This window comes from Octopus bimaculoides, chromosome 4 (genome assembly GCF_001194135.2).
Source record: "Octopus bimaculoides isolate UCB-OBI-ISO-001 chromosome 4, ASM119413v2, whole genome shotgun sequence".
Taxonomy (NCBI): domain Eukaryota; kingdom Metazoa; phylum Mollusca; class Cephalopoda; order Octopoda; family Octopodidae; genus Octopus; species Octopus bimaculoides.
In genome coordinates this window covers 104,085,938-104,103,605 of record NC_068984.1, presented here as the reverse complement: position 1 = coordinate 104,103,605, position 17,668 = coordinate 104,085,938, and the positions used below count along the sequence as shown (strand labels likewise).

Sequence of the window (17,668 nt, the reverse complement as noted above, 5' to 3'; positions counted from 1 at the left end):
TATATATATATATATATATATATATATATATATATATATATATATACACATGTATGTATATAAAATCTGGTGACCCTTCAGCTAACTTTAATCATATAGTGCTTTTTTATTTTTTTTTACCTCAGTACTTCAAATTTCATCTCACTTTCATTACTACATAGAAATAAGACAATTTTTTGCTCGCACAAAGCTTCCCTGGGCCAATTTCTTTTTTTACTACATATTTGTTGTGTATAATTAATCATTGCTGATTTTGGGTTTACCTTCAATTTAAGATGTCTGGAAAGAAACTGTCAAGTAGACCTGAAGGGAGTAGAGCGAAAACAAACCATAAAAGGACTACACTGGATATTTAACTCGAGTTTTTAAATAGACTTGATGTGAAAGTAAAACTAAGTTTGCCATGTCAACAGTGGGAACAACACATGACAACAGAAAGAAGAGGTTATTTAAGTCCTAACCACTATTACCATATTTACTTGAATACAATACAGTCTCAAATACAATGCTAACAACTATTTTGATCTTGATGTTTTGCACTGAATTTGTTGTCTTGTAAATAAGTAAATATAATTGTCATTCCATCAACTCAACATTAGCAGAAAAGGAGAAAGAGGACATCAAAAACCATCAAACTTCATAACTGAAGCTTTCAGCGAAAATAATTTGAGACCACACTGTTTTCCCATTGAAACTTCAAGTACCACTTAAGCACTCTAATTACTAAGGGGGATGGTGCTAGTTAGAATATCAAGAAGAATATAAGTGCTTGCACAGAATTTATGAAACTGTTATTAGTACTGATATTAAAATGATAATAGTTTTAAACAAAAGACTGGTTGTATAATGCTTTTCTTCAGAAATGGATGATTTCAAGAGGCATAATTAGTTTCATACAGGAGACAAAAAGAGAGGAATAGACATTATAAGCTAGATGAAGGACTGTGACTACTTTTTAAGTGTTATGAAATATTGAGGATGCATGTGGGAATGTTTGATGCTCATGTCTTTCTAAAAGTTGTTTCTAGAAAAAGTGAAGCAAAATAATTTCAAATGAGAATAAAACCAGTTTTGCTGATAATTTACTACTGCAGCATTCACTATTTGTTATAAAGAAAACAATATGCCTAAATATAGTACAGAAAAAAGAAACAAAAAACCCCTACTTTGTTGTTTTGTTGTTCACACTGAATATTTCATGTGCACTAACGCTTAATATTAAACTCTTGAACTCCTGGTATCACTAACTATTTGCAGCAACTTTACACTCAGCATTTAGATACATTTTGGAAAAAAGAGAAAGTAGCAGATTACTTTTTTCATGGGAGAATGTGTTACTAGCATCTAAAATATCTTTGGAAGGTTTTACAGCAAACAAACGGCCAGTTTGAACATCAACTTTTAATGTTACTCGACCCATTGGTTTTCCATGTTTCACAGCCCGTACCTGAAAATCAAAATTGACAGCAATGTTATCACCATTAATTTTATAGCTGTTACTTTTACACGCTAACATAGTTTTACTTTTAAAATCTCTATGTTGGAGCACAACTGACATTTAAGTAGAAAATATTAGGATTCTTGTAACAAGACTGCAATTAATTATTCATTAATTATTCTAATATATAATGAGCATCATTATTTTATATATTCATCCTGATTACAAGGGTATATGAATAGATTTCCTAAAAGATATACATTAAATAGTCTTTACTCTTTTATCAAGAGCACTTTATCTATTTAAGATATTTAAATTCTTAAATTTACTTCTAATCAGCCTACAAAAGTAAGCAAATGGTAAAAGTATTGGAATATTATGTCTATTGATTGCCTATAGCTGGGTTACTAGCATCCTAGGACTAGTGAAGAGAATAACCCACATTGCTTCAGTAAACAATAAAAAGTATATTAAAGAACACTTGCAATAGAGAATGAGTAAGATTGTGATAACTAGGTTGGTGAGGCTGATGTTTAGTTCTGAACAACTGTATGCTTTTACATGATAGGAAAACATAAGTAGGAATTCCATAAGTTCAAGTGTAGAAGGATAGGCAAAATATTTAGTATTAGATTTGGGAAGAGAAACACTATGGAGAGGGAGTAATAGGAATGTATAGCTTTACATACAGAAAGAAGTTATCAAATTCAGAGAAGCTATTGTAATAACAGTAAAAAAGAAAGGAGGACAAGGGTTAATAGGCCACCAATTATGAAATGAGCTCACATAGGGAATGAGAGTAGTGGCTCGTTTTAAATATAACAACAATATTTTTGTTTGGATATAATTATGAAATTGACATGAACAGTAATCATGTAGCTACTTTATTTATTTTTAGTTGAAGTATATTATGACGAATGTTTTTTTTATGGGGTTTAGCAAAGAATATGTTAGAACTACTCCATTCCAGAAGGCAAGTCAGAATTTTCCTTTGCTTATACTAATCTATTTTCTCTTTTGCTTTCTTGAAAATAAGGAAGAGGACTTAGTTACAGTTGAAAACTATTACATTGGTTTTAGGTGAGCTACATGAAAACAAAGTGCTTGGTAAAGAGTCTTCAATGAGAGAATGAAATACAAAATTATATACCAGCTGATGAGTAGCTTTACAAGGTGTATTCTTGACTTTTATATTTCTAATTCTGAGCACCAGGCTCTCAAAGGTAAACACTTCCTTCCAGTTTCAGTTGCTTTAGATTTTGTAATACAAAAAGAATGAGTTATATCATGTGTCTACATCATTTTCTAATGAGGTATTTAATCTAATTATGAAGTCCTCTAAAACCATCATCTAAAATTCCAAAGTGGCATTTCCCTGGTTGATTTTTGCTTCCAATAATATAACCCCACCCCCAAAAAAACTCAGGTACTAATCAGTCAGTATAGCTACATGTACAGCTACTAATCTCATTCCATAGTAGAAAAGCTGGTACTCAAAGATATACATAAAATAAATATTCAAATAAATGTTCACCTTATGCATAGAATGAAAAATAGTGAAAATAATATATGAATTAGAAATTAAAAAGAAAAAAGTCATACTTCAAATATTGCTTCAGGAATTGGCTGTTGTGGAACAGACTGTAAAAAGGGGGCAGTTTTCATCATATCAAAATCAATTTCTGTATAATCTCCATGGCTTCCTTGATCTTTTATACCATAGTTTTTCAAGAAATCTTGAGCCTATGAAATTATATAGCAACATTAAATACATGTACAGAATAGAGAGTAAGTTACCTAACTGACTTTATTGGAATGACTTTCAAATCTGACTTCCAATTCCAACAAAATTATAAGATTGATAAAATGTAAAACTCTGAAATAATAAAAACATTAAATGGAAACAAAGAGATATTTTTAGTGTGCATTTATGTCATTTGGCATTTTCACAAAGATATTTATAGTATACTGCAATTTAGGTTATCAATGATGCTATCAGTGGTATCAAAAAAATGGACTGCTTTAGCAGTTTAACTTGAAAAGAACTGTTAAAGAGTTTTAATATTTACCCCAGCTTGCAGATCTTCTAAAGCTGCTTTACACTCATTGAATTTGTTGGACATTTCCTCAACACCAAAATTCTAAAATAGATAGCAAATAATTGATTGATTGATTGATTGATTGATTGATTGAGAGAGAGAGAGAGAGAGAGAGAGAGAAAGAGAATTTAACTGCAAGAGAAAAATACCTCGGCCTCCAACTCTTTCCATTTCTGTTCCTTGGGTACGTCACTGAAGAGATCTCTAACTAAACCCATTTTCAATAAGAAATTGTCGAACTCTCTAAAAATAAAAGAAACCATCAGATGTTAGATCATATGTATATATATAAAACTGGCACTCTGTTGCCTAAAACAACAAGGGTTCCACTTGATCCGATCAACGGAACAGCTTGCTCGTGAGATTAATGTGCAAGTGGCTGAGCACTCCACAGACACATGTACCCCTTCACATACTCTTCAAGGAGATTTGGTGTGACACAGAGTGTGACAAGGCTGGCCGCTTGAAATGTAGGTTCTTCTCATTTTTGCCAGCTGAGTGGACTGAAGCAACGTGAAAATAAAGTGTCTTGCTCAAGGACACAACATGCCACTGGGAGAACTCATGACTATGATTGCGAGCCGAATAGCCTAACCACTAAGCCACGTGCCTTCATATATATATATGCATATGTGTATTTATGTGTCTATATGTACACACACACACACACATAAATATGGAGAATAGAAGATGCTCATATGTGGAGCATACAAGCCAGATGTTAAGTGATAATGACTGGTGATATCCATGGTGATATCCACTATGGCTGAGGAAGATTGCTAACTAGTGGCAGATCTATGTGTATAAAATAACTTTGGTGAGTTTAGTATGGAGATGACTGTTTCATATCATACATCATCTGCAGTGTAGTCAGCTACCTAAAGTAGAAGCAGTCTGGATCAAATGGCAAGGTATGTCAAGATAATTTGACACATTTAACTTAAGCCTGAATATTGCTTTCAAATTTTGGCACAAGGTCAGCAATTTCAGAGGAGTGGGTAAGTCAATTACATTGATCCCTGTGCTCAACTAGTACTTATTTTATCAACCCAGAAAGGATGAAAGGCAAAGTCAACCTTGGTGGAATTTGGAAATCAGAATGTAAAGATGAGTGAAATACCACTAAACATTTTGCTCAGCATTCTAATGATTCTGCCAGCTCACCACCTTACTGAGTCTGAATATTGAAGTGTCATCTGCAGACTTACAAGCTAAACTGAACTCAGTACTGAAATCTAATGCTTCAAGAAAAATAATTGAGAAATACTGTGAATAATTAGGTGAAATACAAAATTCTGTGTTTTGTTTGTGGCCACACCCTCAAATATATTTATTTCTCAAATGACATACATAATCTATTTTGTTCCTCTTAGCTTTCAAATGTAAATTGTAATGATTCAAGAAACTGAATCTATCAGTGATTCAATATTAACCTAAACTTAAATACTTATATTTTAAGTTAAAGTTGAAGATATTTTTTTTTTGGCTATAAGTTTTAATGATAGCTATTATATTTTAATTCTATCATTAAATTCATTTTTTCTTGTCTGAGGCATGTTACTGAGACTATTTTTATGACACAAGATTAATGAGACAATAAAGGTAAGCTAAACTAATGTAAAATCTCTAATCAGCTGCTAGAAAATACAACATTTTACAAATTCTACTAAATTGCTAATAAAACTAACAAATACAAACATTAATACAACATATTAAGCAATTTTTCTATTAGGTAAATAGGGAATTCTGTAAAGAGGATAAATGGCAAGGCAAAATATTGTAGAATTCTAATTAAGAAGTTTCAGGCATTAAAGTATTCAGTCTATCTTTACCAACTGTGTTATTTCAATTGTTCTAAAACTAGGTTGTATGATTTACCATTTTTGATATGTTAAATATTTTACAAAGAACAAAATTCAAAACAATCTAAATATACCACAGCAGTCAATGGAGCACAATGCAGTCCTCTGACCTGCAAGATTCTCTTAAACCATCTCACCTGTACCAGCATGGAAGACAGACGTTAAAAGATGATGATGAATCAAGATAAATTAGATAATTATTTTACTTAAATAGATGAACAATGTCTTACTTGACTAAGGGCTTAGCTATAGTCCATAGCAGTTTCTGAAGACCAGGTAATTTGGTGTTTCCAGCTTTCATTGAAACAAGGTCTTCATCTTGACCTTCATCAATGTATTGCTTGAGAATGGTCATAAATTCACCTTCAGTTCTGATAAAGGAAGAAAAGACACAAATTATATAAATGTACACATAATTGTAACATATGCTTTTAAAGAATCACTATCAAAATCACACAATCCCTTTGGTTTAGATAATAATTCCAATCAAAACTGATTCACTGTTAACTTAAGGTTTTCAGGCCTTAAGCATATACATAACTATTATGAAATTTGATGACAAATGATTAACTAAACTTTTCAAAACATACATTTTATAGAAAAGCAAAAACTAGATGAGTTTAAGATGGATGAATATCAATATCTTCCTACATCAGTATAACTCATGACATACAACCATTCCAACTCCTTTATCTTGTAAGCAATGTATGATATCACTGAGTCTTCCTAGAGTAATCTCATACTACCAAATCTCTTGCAAAGCTATTAATTTTGTAGCTTAGGCATGTATGTAAGTTGCAAAATATGACAACAGTGACCCTATTACAGCCACTAGTTAGAAAGGTGGATATTTTGGTTACTGATAATAGAGACAGTTATCCTTAGTAATAAGAAATAATAGCACATACACTCTTCAAATTTATGTGTAAAATGCAGAATGTAAAAAACTGATACTGTAAATAAAAAAATATTCTTTCTGCTTTTGAATATTGGTAGGAGATGGATATGTGTGTGTGTGTGTGTGAGTGAGTGAGAGAGGGGGGGAGAGGGAGAGAGAGAGAGAGAAATGTATGTGCAATTCAGTGACATCTTATCTCTGAGTTACTACATCATAAGATCTGACCTTGCCATTTCTCCTCACGTCTTCTACTATGAGGTCTTCCATTCAACACAAAGCACTTCTTCCTTCAAAATTCATTGCCTAATTGCATAAAATATCTATAAAGCACAGCACACATCAACAAATGCCATTAATGTTCAGCCACTCTTCAGTTTACTTGTGCACCACTTATCTTAATATAAGTTCATGCAACATATCCAATGAATCACTCAACTCATTTTTCTCCTGTCTCTGCTCTCATGTAACAATAGCACCACATTGAAAGACACAGCTTACACAATATGGTATTTGTATATGGTTTCTAGACAGTTTCTTACAAACAGGTTGACATTATCTGATCAATATCACTTTCAGATCACTTATTAGGTAACTGCTGTTACCTACTGATTTAAGGTCATGATCTAGTTTTGATACTTGGCTGATATAAATTATCTTGTGCAGCTAATACTGTTGGCAAAACCCCACAATCTCTCAGTTTTGTTTTGTTCTTCTCAAAAACTGATATTATACACTCATCAGGGATCAATTAAAGTAAATAAAACCCACTTACTTGGACAAATCTAATCTGGCAAAATTCTTTAAGAATTGCATTCGAAGAGTACTGACAGTATTATGCCGTGCACTGGGATCTGCTGCATTGGCTTCAAAATCATCATCATCTGAAAATGGAGTTTATGTAATGTATTTAAACTTGTAGATATTTGTACGAGATCCACAAAGATTTGCTACTCTTTTAATAATTTTTATTTCACAGTTCCAAATAAAAAACCTTCATGGATATGAAATTTTAACAATGATTATTACAGAAGAAAATCTTAGGATAAAATTAGGAATTAAAATTTCTATTTTTGATGGCTGAGATATGCATAAATAGAAATAAAGGTATATAAAATTGTAAAAATAAAAGGGCAGAGGTAATGTTGGTGGGCTTTAATTTTTTTTTTCTCTTTACTTTTTGCAGTACTGATATTGTGTTTAATGGCTAATTAGAAATAGGACTGTTAATTTGCCTCAGTAGACAAGTCTAAAGTAATAATGTAATATCTTTTAGTCTGGAGCCATATATTTCCTCTTTGGGAAAAGACAAAGGTTTTAGCTAGAAGTAAAGACAAAGCAGGAGTTGCTTAACAATACAAACCTTTAGTACTTCATAAATTTATTTTAATATTAATTCAGACTATTGGGCATTTTCACAAAGTCCTGTTGAATTTTTAGATTAGACACCTGATGCTGCTACTATTTTTTAGAGTAGGGTTTCAGAAAAGACATTTGCTCATGGTCTAAAAATTATTTTTCTGTCCTGGTAAATTTAGTGAAGATTAGATATCTCATTTGAAGGAAGGTAACTACAGGTAGAAGTATTAAACTTTTCCTGATTTCACTAAATTTACCAAGACAAATAAATATTAGCAAATGAATTTTCTGAAGCACTGCTTTAAACAAAAGTAGCAGTATTAGATTTCTAATTTAAGTATTCAACAAGTGAAAACACCCAATACTTTGTATAAACATTAAAATAAATTTATAAAGTTCTAAAATTTGTACTGTTAAGTAACTCATCCTAAATTTAATGCAATAAGATATAGGTTAAATATTTACTTAATTTGTTCAAATTAACAAAACTTTACCTGAATCAGGCTCATCAAGTTTTTCTGAACGCTCTACTGCCACAATTTTTTTCATGGCACATACAAGACCATTTTTATCCCCTCGTTTCATATATTCTTGAACTAGGTGGGATAAATCCACGAATCTAGGCTCCAGCAAACTGTTTTCTGACTGTAAAAATATTAAAATGGTAGACATTTAACAAAATTGAAATTAATCTATAGAAATGGGTAGCAAGTAAATATCAAGATTTCATTAATACCACTTGGTACTTACACATGCTAATATTTCTCAAATTATATTTAAAAATAAAGTTTCTATTGAGTCTTATTGCTAAAGATATTAAGAGTAATTTAGAAACTGATCAAGCTCAGATCCAATTAAATACGTAGAATCTCTCATTAGCAACTTTTAGTTCCCATATGCTTTACATCAAAGTTTAATGATGATGATAATAATAATAATAATAATAATAATAATAATAATAATAATAATAATAAAAAAATGATTTCCAATTTTAGCTCAAGACCAGCAATTTTGGGGGAGAGTAAGTCAGTTACATCAACCCTAGTGCATAATTGGTACTTATTTTATTGACCCCGAAAGGATGAAAGGAATTTTAACTCAGGACAGACAAAATGCCGCTAAGCATTTTGCCTGGTGTGCTTATGATTCTGCCAGCTGGCTGCCTTAATAATGATTATAATTATGATGACAATTTGAACTCATAATAATAATAATAATAATAATAATAATAATTAATTTGTTTTATTGGCCACAAGGGCTAATATCAATTAAAAACATATAAGGGCAAAGACAGGACGAAGGTTACAAAAGGTTTTGTCCGAAAAGGTAGGAAAGTTTGTCTAAACAGAGGAAGAAAAAATAATAATAATAATAATGGTTCGAAATTTTGGTACAAGCCAGCAATTTTGGCGGAGGAGTTAAACCGATTACATTGACCCCAGTGTTCAACTTGCACTTATTTTATCAACCCCCAAGAGTGTAAAAGGTAAAGTTGACCATGGCAGAATTTGAACTCATAATAACAATAATAATAATGGTTTCAAATTTTAGCACAAGACTAATGATTTCAAGGGAGTGGGTAAGTTGATTACATTGATCCTAGTACTCAACTGGAACTTATTTTATTGACCCTGAAAGACTGAAAGGCAAAGTTGACCTTGGTGGAATTTGAGCTCTGAATGTAAAAATGGATGAAATACTGCTAAGCATTTTGCCCACTATGCTAATAATTCTGCCAGCTCACTGCCTTAATCATGCTACTGCTGATGATGGTAATGACAGCGATAATAACAATAATGGTTTCAAATTTTGGTACAAGGTCAGAAATTTTGGGGAAGAGGCAAGTTGATTACATTGACCCCAGTGTTCAACTGGTACTGATTTTATTGACTCCCAAAAGGATGAAAGGCAAAGTTGACCTCAGTGGAATTTGAACTCAGAACATAAAGACAGACAGAATGCCGCTAAGCATTTTGCCTAGCATGCTAATGATTCTGTCAAATGGCCCACCTTAATAATAGTGATGACAATATTAATGGTTTCAAATTTTGGCATAAGGCCAGCAATTTTGTTGAGAAGGAGCAAGTCAATTACATCAACCCCAGTGCTCAACTGGTTCTTATTTTATTGACCCCAAAAGGATGAAAGACAAAGTTGACCTTGGTGGAATTTGAGCTCAGAACATAAGGAGGGACAAGATGCTGCTAAGCATTTTTGTCAGCATGCTAATGATTCTGCCAGCTGGATGCCTTAATAAGAATAATGATGATGATGACAATGATAATAATAATAACAATAAAGGAGGTTTCAAGTTTTGGTGCAAGGCCAGCAATTTTAGGGGAGGGATTAAATCGATTACATTAACCCAGGTTTTCAACTGATGCTTATTTTATTGACCCTGAAAGGATGAAAGCAATGTTGATCTTGGTGGAATTTGAACTCAGAATGTAAAGACAAACAAAATGCTGCTAAGCATTTTGTATAGTGTACTAATGATTCTGCTAACTGGCCACTTTCATAAAAAAAGGATGATAGTGACGTAGTCTTCCCGATACACAAGGACCTCTAGAGATAATCAAGATGATGATGACGATAATAATAATAATCCTTTCTACTGTAAGCACAATGTCTGAAATTTTGGGGGAGTGTTACACTGGTACTTAATTTATCAACCCCGAAAAGATGAAAGGCAAAGTTGACTTCAGCAGAATTTTAACTCAGAGCATAAAGATGGATGAAATGCTGTTAAGCAATTGGCCCAGCACGCTAACGATTCTGCCAGCTTGCCACCTTAATAACAATAATAATGATGATGATGATGATGATGACAATAATAATAATCTTATAATAATTCTGCTTGTCATTACGTTACTTAGCCCATCAGTAACACTTTCACGTGATTAGAGAAGAAAAGAGAGAGAAAGAAAAGAGGGTAAGAGAAACATCCATGATGTGAAGTAGAGGGAATGTAATTGTAGTGCTTTCATGTGATTAGTTGAAGGGAAAGAGAGAACAAGAGAAAGAAAAAGGAGAGAGTAAAAGAGGATAAGGTGAAGAGTGAGGTAGAAAGAGAAAGAAAGAAAGAAAGAGAGGGAGAGTAGTGTCACTGACATGTGGAAGATGGAACGTAATATTTATTACGTGGTTAAAAAAGTTAGTTGAAGGTACTTATATAGAGGAGAGTTAGGAACATTTTTTAATATCACTTATCACTTAACATGCATATCCCAAACCTGCTATTCACTTTAGAAAGAAACCAGCCCACAATTACTATCAATAAATCACAGGGCAGACATTTGATAAAGTGAGGCTGTTTTTGCCTGAACCTGTATTTGGCCATGATCAGCTATATGTTGCATTCTCAAGGGCTCGCAAATTATCTGATGTGAGAGTGAAAGTTATGAACACTGACAGACAAGAGAAAAGAAGAGGGAGAACTTACACAAAGAAGTATTGGATTGGAAGGTGTACATAAATTGAAATTTGTATCGGCTCTGACCCATCACCTTGGCTTATAAGTTGCCAATGATATGGTTTTCAGAGTATGCCATGTTGTACTAAATTTTTACCCCTGTGAAATTGTGACTCCTATATTTTACATATCAAATAATATTTTTTAACTATAAATGTTTTGTTTTCTAGGTAATTTTTTCTGTTTATGGGGAAAAAATGGAAAAATAAGAGTGTATATTTACTTTATGAACGCTGTGTATTGAGTCTTTAAAATTGTGCATAAAGTATATAACGTATATATATAAAGTGCATTAAGTAATGATCATTTTCCAATTTCCTTCAACTTTCAATGAATAGCAGATGAGCAACTATCTTTTGATACAGATACAACACAGGCTAAGCTTTCAGGCATTTTGGATAAAAGTTTTCAGGAATAACCCAATAGCTTTACTATTAATTCCGTGAAATATTCACGAGTTCTGCAAGTAACAATAATGGTGGTTTCAAATTTTGGCACAAGGCCAGAAATTTTGAGGGAGGGGTAAGTCAATTACATTGACCCCAGTGTTCAACTAGTACTTATTGTTCTGGCCCTGAAAGGATGAAAGGCAAAGCTGACCGCAGTGGAATTTGAACTCATAATGTAAAGACAGATAAAATGCTGCTAAGCACTTTACCCAGTACTGGTAACAATTCTGCTAGCTGGCTGCTTTAATGATGATGATGATGACAATAATAATGGTTTCAAATTTCAGGCCAGCAATTTCAGAGAGGGGGACAAGTCAATTATATTAACCCCAGTGCTCAACTGGTTCTTATTTTATTGACCCTGAAAAGATGAAAGGCAGTGTTGACCTAGGTGGAATCTGAACTCAGAACGTACAGATAAACAAAATGCTGCTAAATATTTTGCCTAGCGTGCTAATGATTCTGTCAGCTTGCCACCTTAATAATAATGATGATGATTTCTTTTATTTGCCACCAGGGCAAAGGATGAAGTCCGGGCACAATACAAAAACAGACATAAAGTGTGGGGGTCTACATATAATGAAATGATAAAATAAAAAAAAGAAGTATACATGGTATACCATAAACATGAAAGGAAGTTTGCATAGTATACAAAGGTAAAAAAAAACAACATAATAGTGATGTAGTCCTCTTCTTACAGGAGGGTCTCTAGGGACAATCAAGATAATAATAATAATGATGATGATGACAATAATAAAGATAATAATAATAACAACAATAACAGCATAGAGAATGTTTTAGCCTCTCATTGGGGGCAAGCACTTCATAATAATAGATCATAAGAACTGAACAATGCTTTGTTTCTAAAAACTTACTGCATCACTTCATAGTGATAGATTACCACAAAAATACGGTTTATTTTTAGTTGCATTTGCATGAATACTTTCAAGAAAATAATGTACAAGGTTACAAGATATAAATTAATTTTGAAACCATAATAGTATGTTTCATATACTCTAATGATCAATGCAGTCAGCTGACTGAGACAATTCAACTTAACATATATGTTATACACACACAGTGTATATAATGTATAGTTTAAGTACGATATAACAAGCAATATAAGTCTGTAAAGGTTTGTTAATACTTTTTGGCAAGTAATTAATATTTTAATAAATTTTTAAAAAATTAGAAATCAATGTAAAGCAAGTATGAATCTTACTTGAACAGAAAGTTTGCCATCCAAATCAGGGAGGATTCGATATTTGTGAACACGTCCTTGACAACTACAATCAAAATAAAAGTATACAATGTACTTTAACAGTTTCACTTACATCTCCTATTTAAACATATTTTATAGATGAATATGCTTCTAAAAACTGCAAATTGGTTATATTCTGAACTTGTATCTTAGTTTTCAACAATGTAAAAATGTTTAGGTTAGTGATATCAATTACATTAGTTTGTCCAGTATACTGAAAGGCATCACTTAGTTTAAAGGCTGGCTCTTCTGACCATCCTCATTCAAAGCAGCAAGGAAAAATAACTGAAAGGATGGAAAAATGCATTTATCATTTGAAACTGAAGAACAGGAAGTGACACCATTGACATTATGTTACTTCCAGCTAAAACTGACTAAAGTAATTTCTGGTTTGTGAGAAGTGTTGAGTATAAAGAAAAAAAAAACAACCTAATTTAAAAAAAGAAAAACTGAAATGTTTGCTGTCAGTTGCTTGGGAGCATAAAAAATGGATGTCAATCATATTGGCTAAACGAGGCAAAATTTAACATCTTTGATTTTGACAGCTGAATGTACATCTGATGTCACACAGAGTACATGAATGTGACAGTTAAGCATGATGGTGCCAATGTCATGGTTACACCAACATATACCAGAAAAAGAAGAGATCTTGGTGAAGACTAGGTTTCTATTTGCTAGAAGTAACAACAATCCAAAACACATCACAGGAATAGTCTAGGAATTTGTCAAAAGCCAGAAAATCTGAGTGCCATAATGGCCAGAATAACTAATGGATTTAAATCCAAAAGAAAACTTATGGACATGAGTATTCAACACTGAAGTCCCAGAAAGTTGAGTGAATTGTATGATTGTATTGCCATACTGGGAAGAAATTCCAGGTTATTTTCATAGAATCAAAATTAAATCTTCTTAGGTGTAATTGAACAGCAAGCTAGGATAAATTTTGCAGAGTTCTTAAGCAGAAAAGATGACCTTGGAAGGTTAGAAAAAAAGTGAACAACTGGTAACAATATGTAGAAGCTAGGCTAAACACTTGGTATCAGTTCTAACTAAAAAGTGAGGCCTGTGTGGTTAAGAAATTTACAACCATGTGGTTACAGATTCAGTCCCACTGCATGGCAAGTGTCTTCTATGAGTCTCAAGCTAACCAATGCCTTGTAAATGAAATTGATAGAGGGGAAACTAAAGGAAGCCTGCTGTATATGTGTATTTGTATGTATGTGACTTTGTGGCATGTGCATGAATGATAACATTCCACAAGTTTACTTGGTGAGACAGTGATATGTTTACATCCTTTGTTGATATTATGACCAACTGTTGTGTTTTTGAAAATCCATGGAATAAGAAACTCTTTACCTGTAAAACAGGTATGGCTTGGCAAGAGGAAGTGCATCTAGCTGTAAAATTCTGTCCTAAATACATCCTAATCAACCTATGCTAGCAGGGAAAAATGGGATGTTCACTGAACAGATGAAGTGAGGGGAGAAAGAGCAATGTGCATGACTCATTTGGAGTTCTCTGAGATGGAAGGGATGAAGTTATTCTCTGCTCTGAGACCTGACCTAATACTTGCAACACAACAAGCTCTGGTAAAGGCACCTACGAACCAGGTGGTAGTGTTAAACTAGTCAATGGATTAACTCTACCTTCCAAGAACAGACATAGCCCATCCAATAAATTTCCACACAGTTTCCATCTGCTAAAACTTCCCCTGTAAAACTTCAGTCAACCTAAGGCTATGGCAGAAGACCCTTGCACAAGAAGTTTTGCAATAGAATCAAGCCTGAAATCACAGTTATGAAATGAATGTCTTAATGACACAGCCACAGTGACACCCATTGATTACCAACATCTGTTCACTTTGAGAGAATAAGAGAACTGATTTGTTGCAAATAATGAAATAAGAATGTCTGAATATTTCATGGTGTTATTGAAGAATGATAGAGATGCATCTCATTTTAGAAAGATACATGACTCTATCACAAGGATACAGAGTATGAATAAAATAAAGCCTACTCCCTTAGGGAGCTACACAGGCTGAAGTAAGTAAGATAACAGAGGGATAAAACTATTCATTCTCTTAAATAATGAAATTGCATGTAACAGAGATAGATGGAACATATTTAGGTTTTTTGAAGTATTGTGAAAGAGCAAATAATAATTATTCTCGTTATTTTTATAGTTTAAAACTGTACAGAATACCTGAAGATGTAGTTAACCAATAGTAAGATAATGGTTTAAAGTTCTGACACAGGGCCAACAGTTTTTAAGGGGAGGGAAAGTCAATTACATTGACCCCAGTATTGGACTGGCACTTACCCTCTGGCAATGGAGGTGAAATCAAGTATGCAATGCCATTTCACTTTTTTGATAAGTGCACAAATGATAATCTATGATAAAGTAATAAAAAGGTTAAATGCAGATGAATGACTCATGAGACCAGCAATGGGTTCAATAATAAATTTAATGAACAGGTAAGCATACTGCAAAGCTTTGCACCTGTCATTTTTCTCTGTAATACTTGATATACTGTAACAGGAGTTCAGTGCTATTTTTGGAAACCTTTATATATCACTACAACTAAAGAAAATGTACTAAACTGAGAAGAAAAGCCAAGTTCATTATGTCAAAGTTATGAAAAAAAATCAAAGTACTAGTTAACAGAAAGTACAAAAAGTCAATACCATTTGGGAAATGACTTACTTAATATATAAGAAATACAGTGATAAGTACTCTATACTGTTGTTTTTGTTTATTCCTAAGGAACCCTGATTGAGCAAATCCAAGGTACACCAACTATGAGAATCCTATCCTATATATTATTCATTATGATTGTTCTTTTTCCTAAGACAGTAAGCTATAGTTTGAGGGTGTTATTTCTTACAAGCTGAGTATCACAAAGATTAGCTCATTGCACTCAGTATAAGCAATGAGTCTACAAAGTGTGCAGTGAGATTTCTTAGAAGACTAATAAGCACTGAGTATTCTAGAGTTCTAAATGCTCAAGAATACTTAATACTAATTATGAGTGTAGACATAGCCCTATAGTTAAGAAGGTTGCTCTGCAGCCACATGGTTTCAAATTCCATCAGCCCTCTTTGCAGAACTTTGGGTATGTGTCTTCTATCATAGCCTCCAGTTTACCAATAGCTCATGGATGGAATCTCATAGCAGAAACTATGCTAAAGCCTGTCACGTGTGTGTGTATTTTTATTAATAAATATCTACAAAAGGTGCTTATTAATGAAAAATTTAAACATAAGGAAACACAAAAATTAGTGCTTTTTAAGCACTGATTTACAGACACTGCCTTGTCACATTTCTAATAAGAATATGAAATGAAATCTACAATCTGCTCAGATGACTTACTAAAAGTCAAAATTACTTTCTGTTACTTTAAGTAGCACTGCAAAATGTTCAAATTAAAGTATAGTAATTGGAAGTAATAGCAGAGCTGCATACAGTTACTTATATTAGAGAGAGAAATCCTCAACAAAGGATTTGGGTAGGTCTCACAAAAGAAGAGAAAACTCAAGAATGAAAGTGTTTCACTGAAAACATTTCATAAAAAATTATTTTAAAATTAGATTGGTGTCAATGACATGCACTAACAATTTGAACAAATAAGGTGTGAAAACGATTGACTATTTGAATGGCTTGTAAGTTTTGCTATTTGATACAGTACAAGGTCATCTGCTGGCTTTGTGGCTTTAAAGATAGGTGGATATCCGTAAAATGAAGAAATTTTTTCTTCATAAGAAATTATTCTTGATAGAAGCAGTAACAATGTAACTCTATTTCTTTCTAACTTTGGGTAAATAATCTCACTGACATTGTGAATACCCAGCAAACAATTAATAACTAAAAAATGCCAATGTGGATCCCTTCAAGTAATCCATCTGAATTCTTTATTTTCTATCTGGAAAATAAATAATCAGATTTGCAGAGTTAAAAGTGAGATCCTAATACTCCGGACAAAACAGTCACATATTATGGAGTTCACCTAAGTGTAACAATCCATAGCCAGTCACAACAACAATAACAGCAACTAATAGAAGCCTTATTTTTTTTGAAAATATTCTGTAATTAGTAAGTTTCTTAGATTTCATTTGTTTGAAATTGAAGTTACTAGGCATAGTGATCCTGTGATTAAATTTTTGACGTATAAGTCACAAGTTCAAAAGTAAATATTTTGAAAGTCACTGCAATTTTTGCCTAAAACTTTCAAATAATATAAATGCAATCAACGTGATTAACCAATGCTATTGATAAAGTTACCTAATGTAATTCATATTTCAAATTTTAACACAAATTTCTTTACCCATCTTATCATTTTACTTTTCTTATAATTTGAATTGTTTAATTTCAAAGTGAACCTTATCAAAGGTTTGATATAATTGTGGGGTTCATGCTTTTGGATTTAGCCTTTCCTTACAATAAATAAAAAGTAAAAGAACACATTTGAAAAGAGGCGCATATTGTTTTGAAACATTGAATTATGTACACAGTTTATTATATTTTTTTATGAAATACTAGCAGAGGCACCCGGCGTTGCTCGGGAATGAAATTGTTGCTTATATACTTGAAGAAAAAAAGGCAAAATATGCTGTATAGAAATTTGGGAGGACATTCTGTAGATGGACTCTCAGATGAATGATGGCTGGGCGCCTCTCATGAATGGGGAAAATTGAAAATGTGCCAAAAAGCCTCATTGGTACTTGGAAACTTTTACGAAAATTAAAATGGGGATTAAATGAAAAAAATGATTTACGTGAATATCCTCACAAGAGTAATTGAAATAAATGGCGATTGTGGAACCCCCCACGCACGCAC

At 32.7% G+C, this 17,668-nt stretch overlaps 1 protein-coding gene across 3 annotated transcripts in view; it reads right to left on the bottom strand.

Annotated features, from left to right (window-relative positions):
- The window catches only part of LOC106880499 (phosphatidylinositol 3,4,5-trisphosphate 5-phosphatase 2A), a 98,858-nt gene that overhangs the window by 39,168 nt on the left and 42,022 nt on the right, over positions 1-17,668 (bottom strand). For 2 of the 3 annotated variants that reach the window (XM_014930474.2, XM_014930475.2), the window contains exons 3-10: positions 12,797-12,860; positions 8,148-8,298; positions 7,070-7,178; positions 5,630-5,770; positions 3,687-3,780; positions 3,508-3,579; positions 3,041-3,181; positions 1,315-1,447 (exon numbers count right to left, since the gene is read on the bottom strand). In XM_014930474.2, coding sequence (XP_014785960.1) covers positions 1,315-1,447; positions 3,041-3,181; positions 3,508-3,579; positions 3,687-3,780; positions 5,630-5,770; positions 7,070-7,178; positions 8,148-8,298; positions 12,797-12,860 — 905 coding nt within the window. Of the gene's footprint in view, positions 1-1,314; positions 1,448-3,040; positions 3,182-3,507; positions 3,580-3,686; positions 3,781-5,629; positions 5,771-7,069; positions 7,179-8,147; positions 8,299-12,796; positions 12,861-13,031; positions 13,132-17,668 lie in introns of those variants that run through there. The other variant, XM_052967330.1, reaches the window with a different exon arrangement.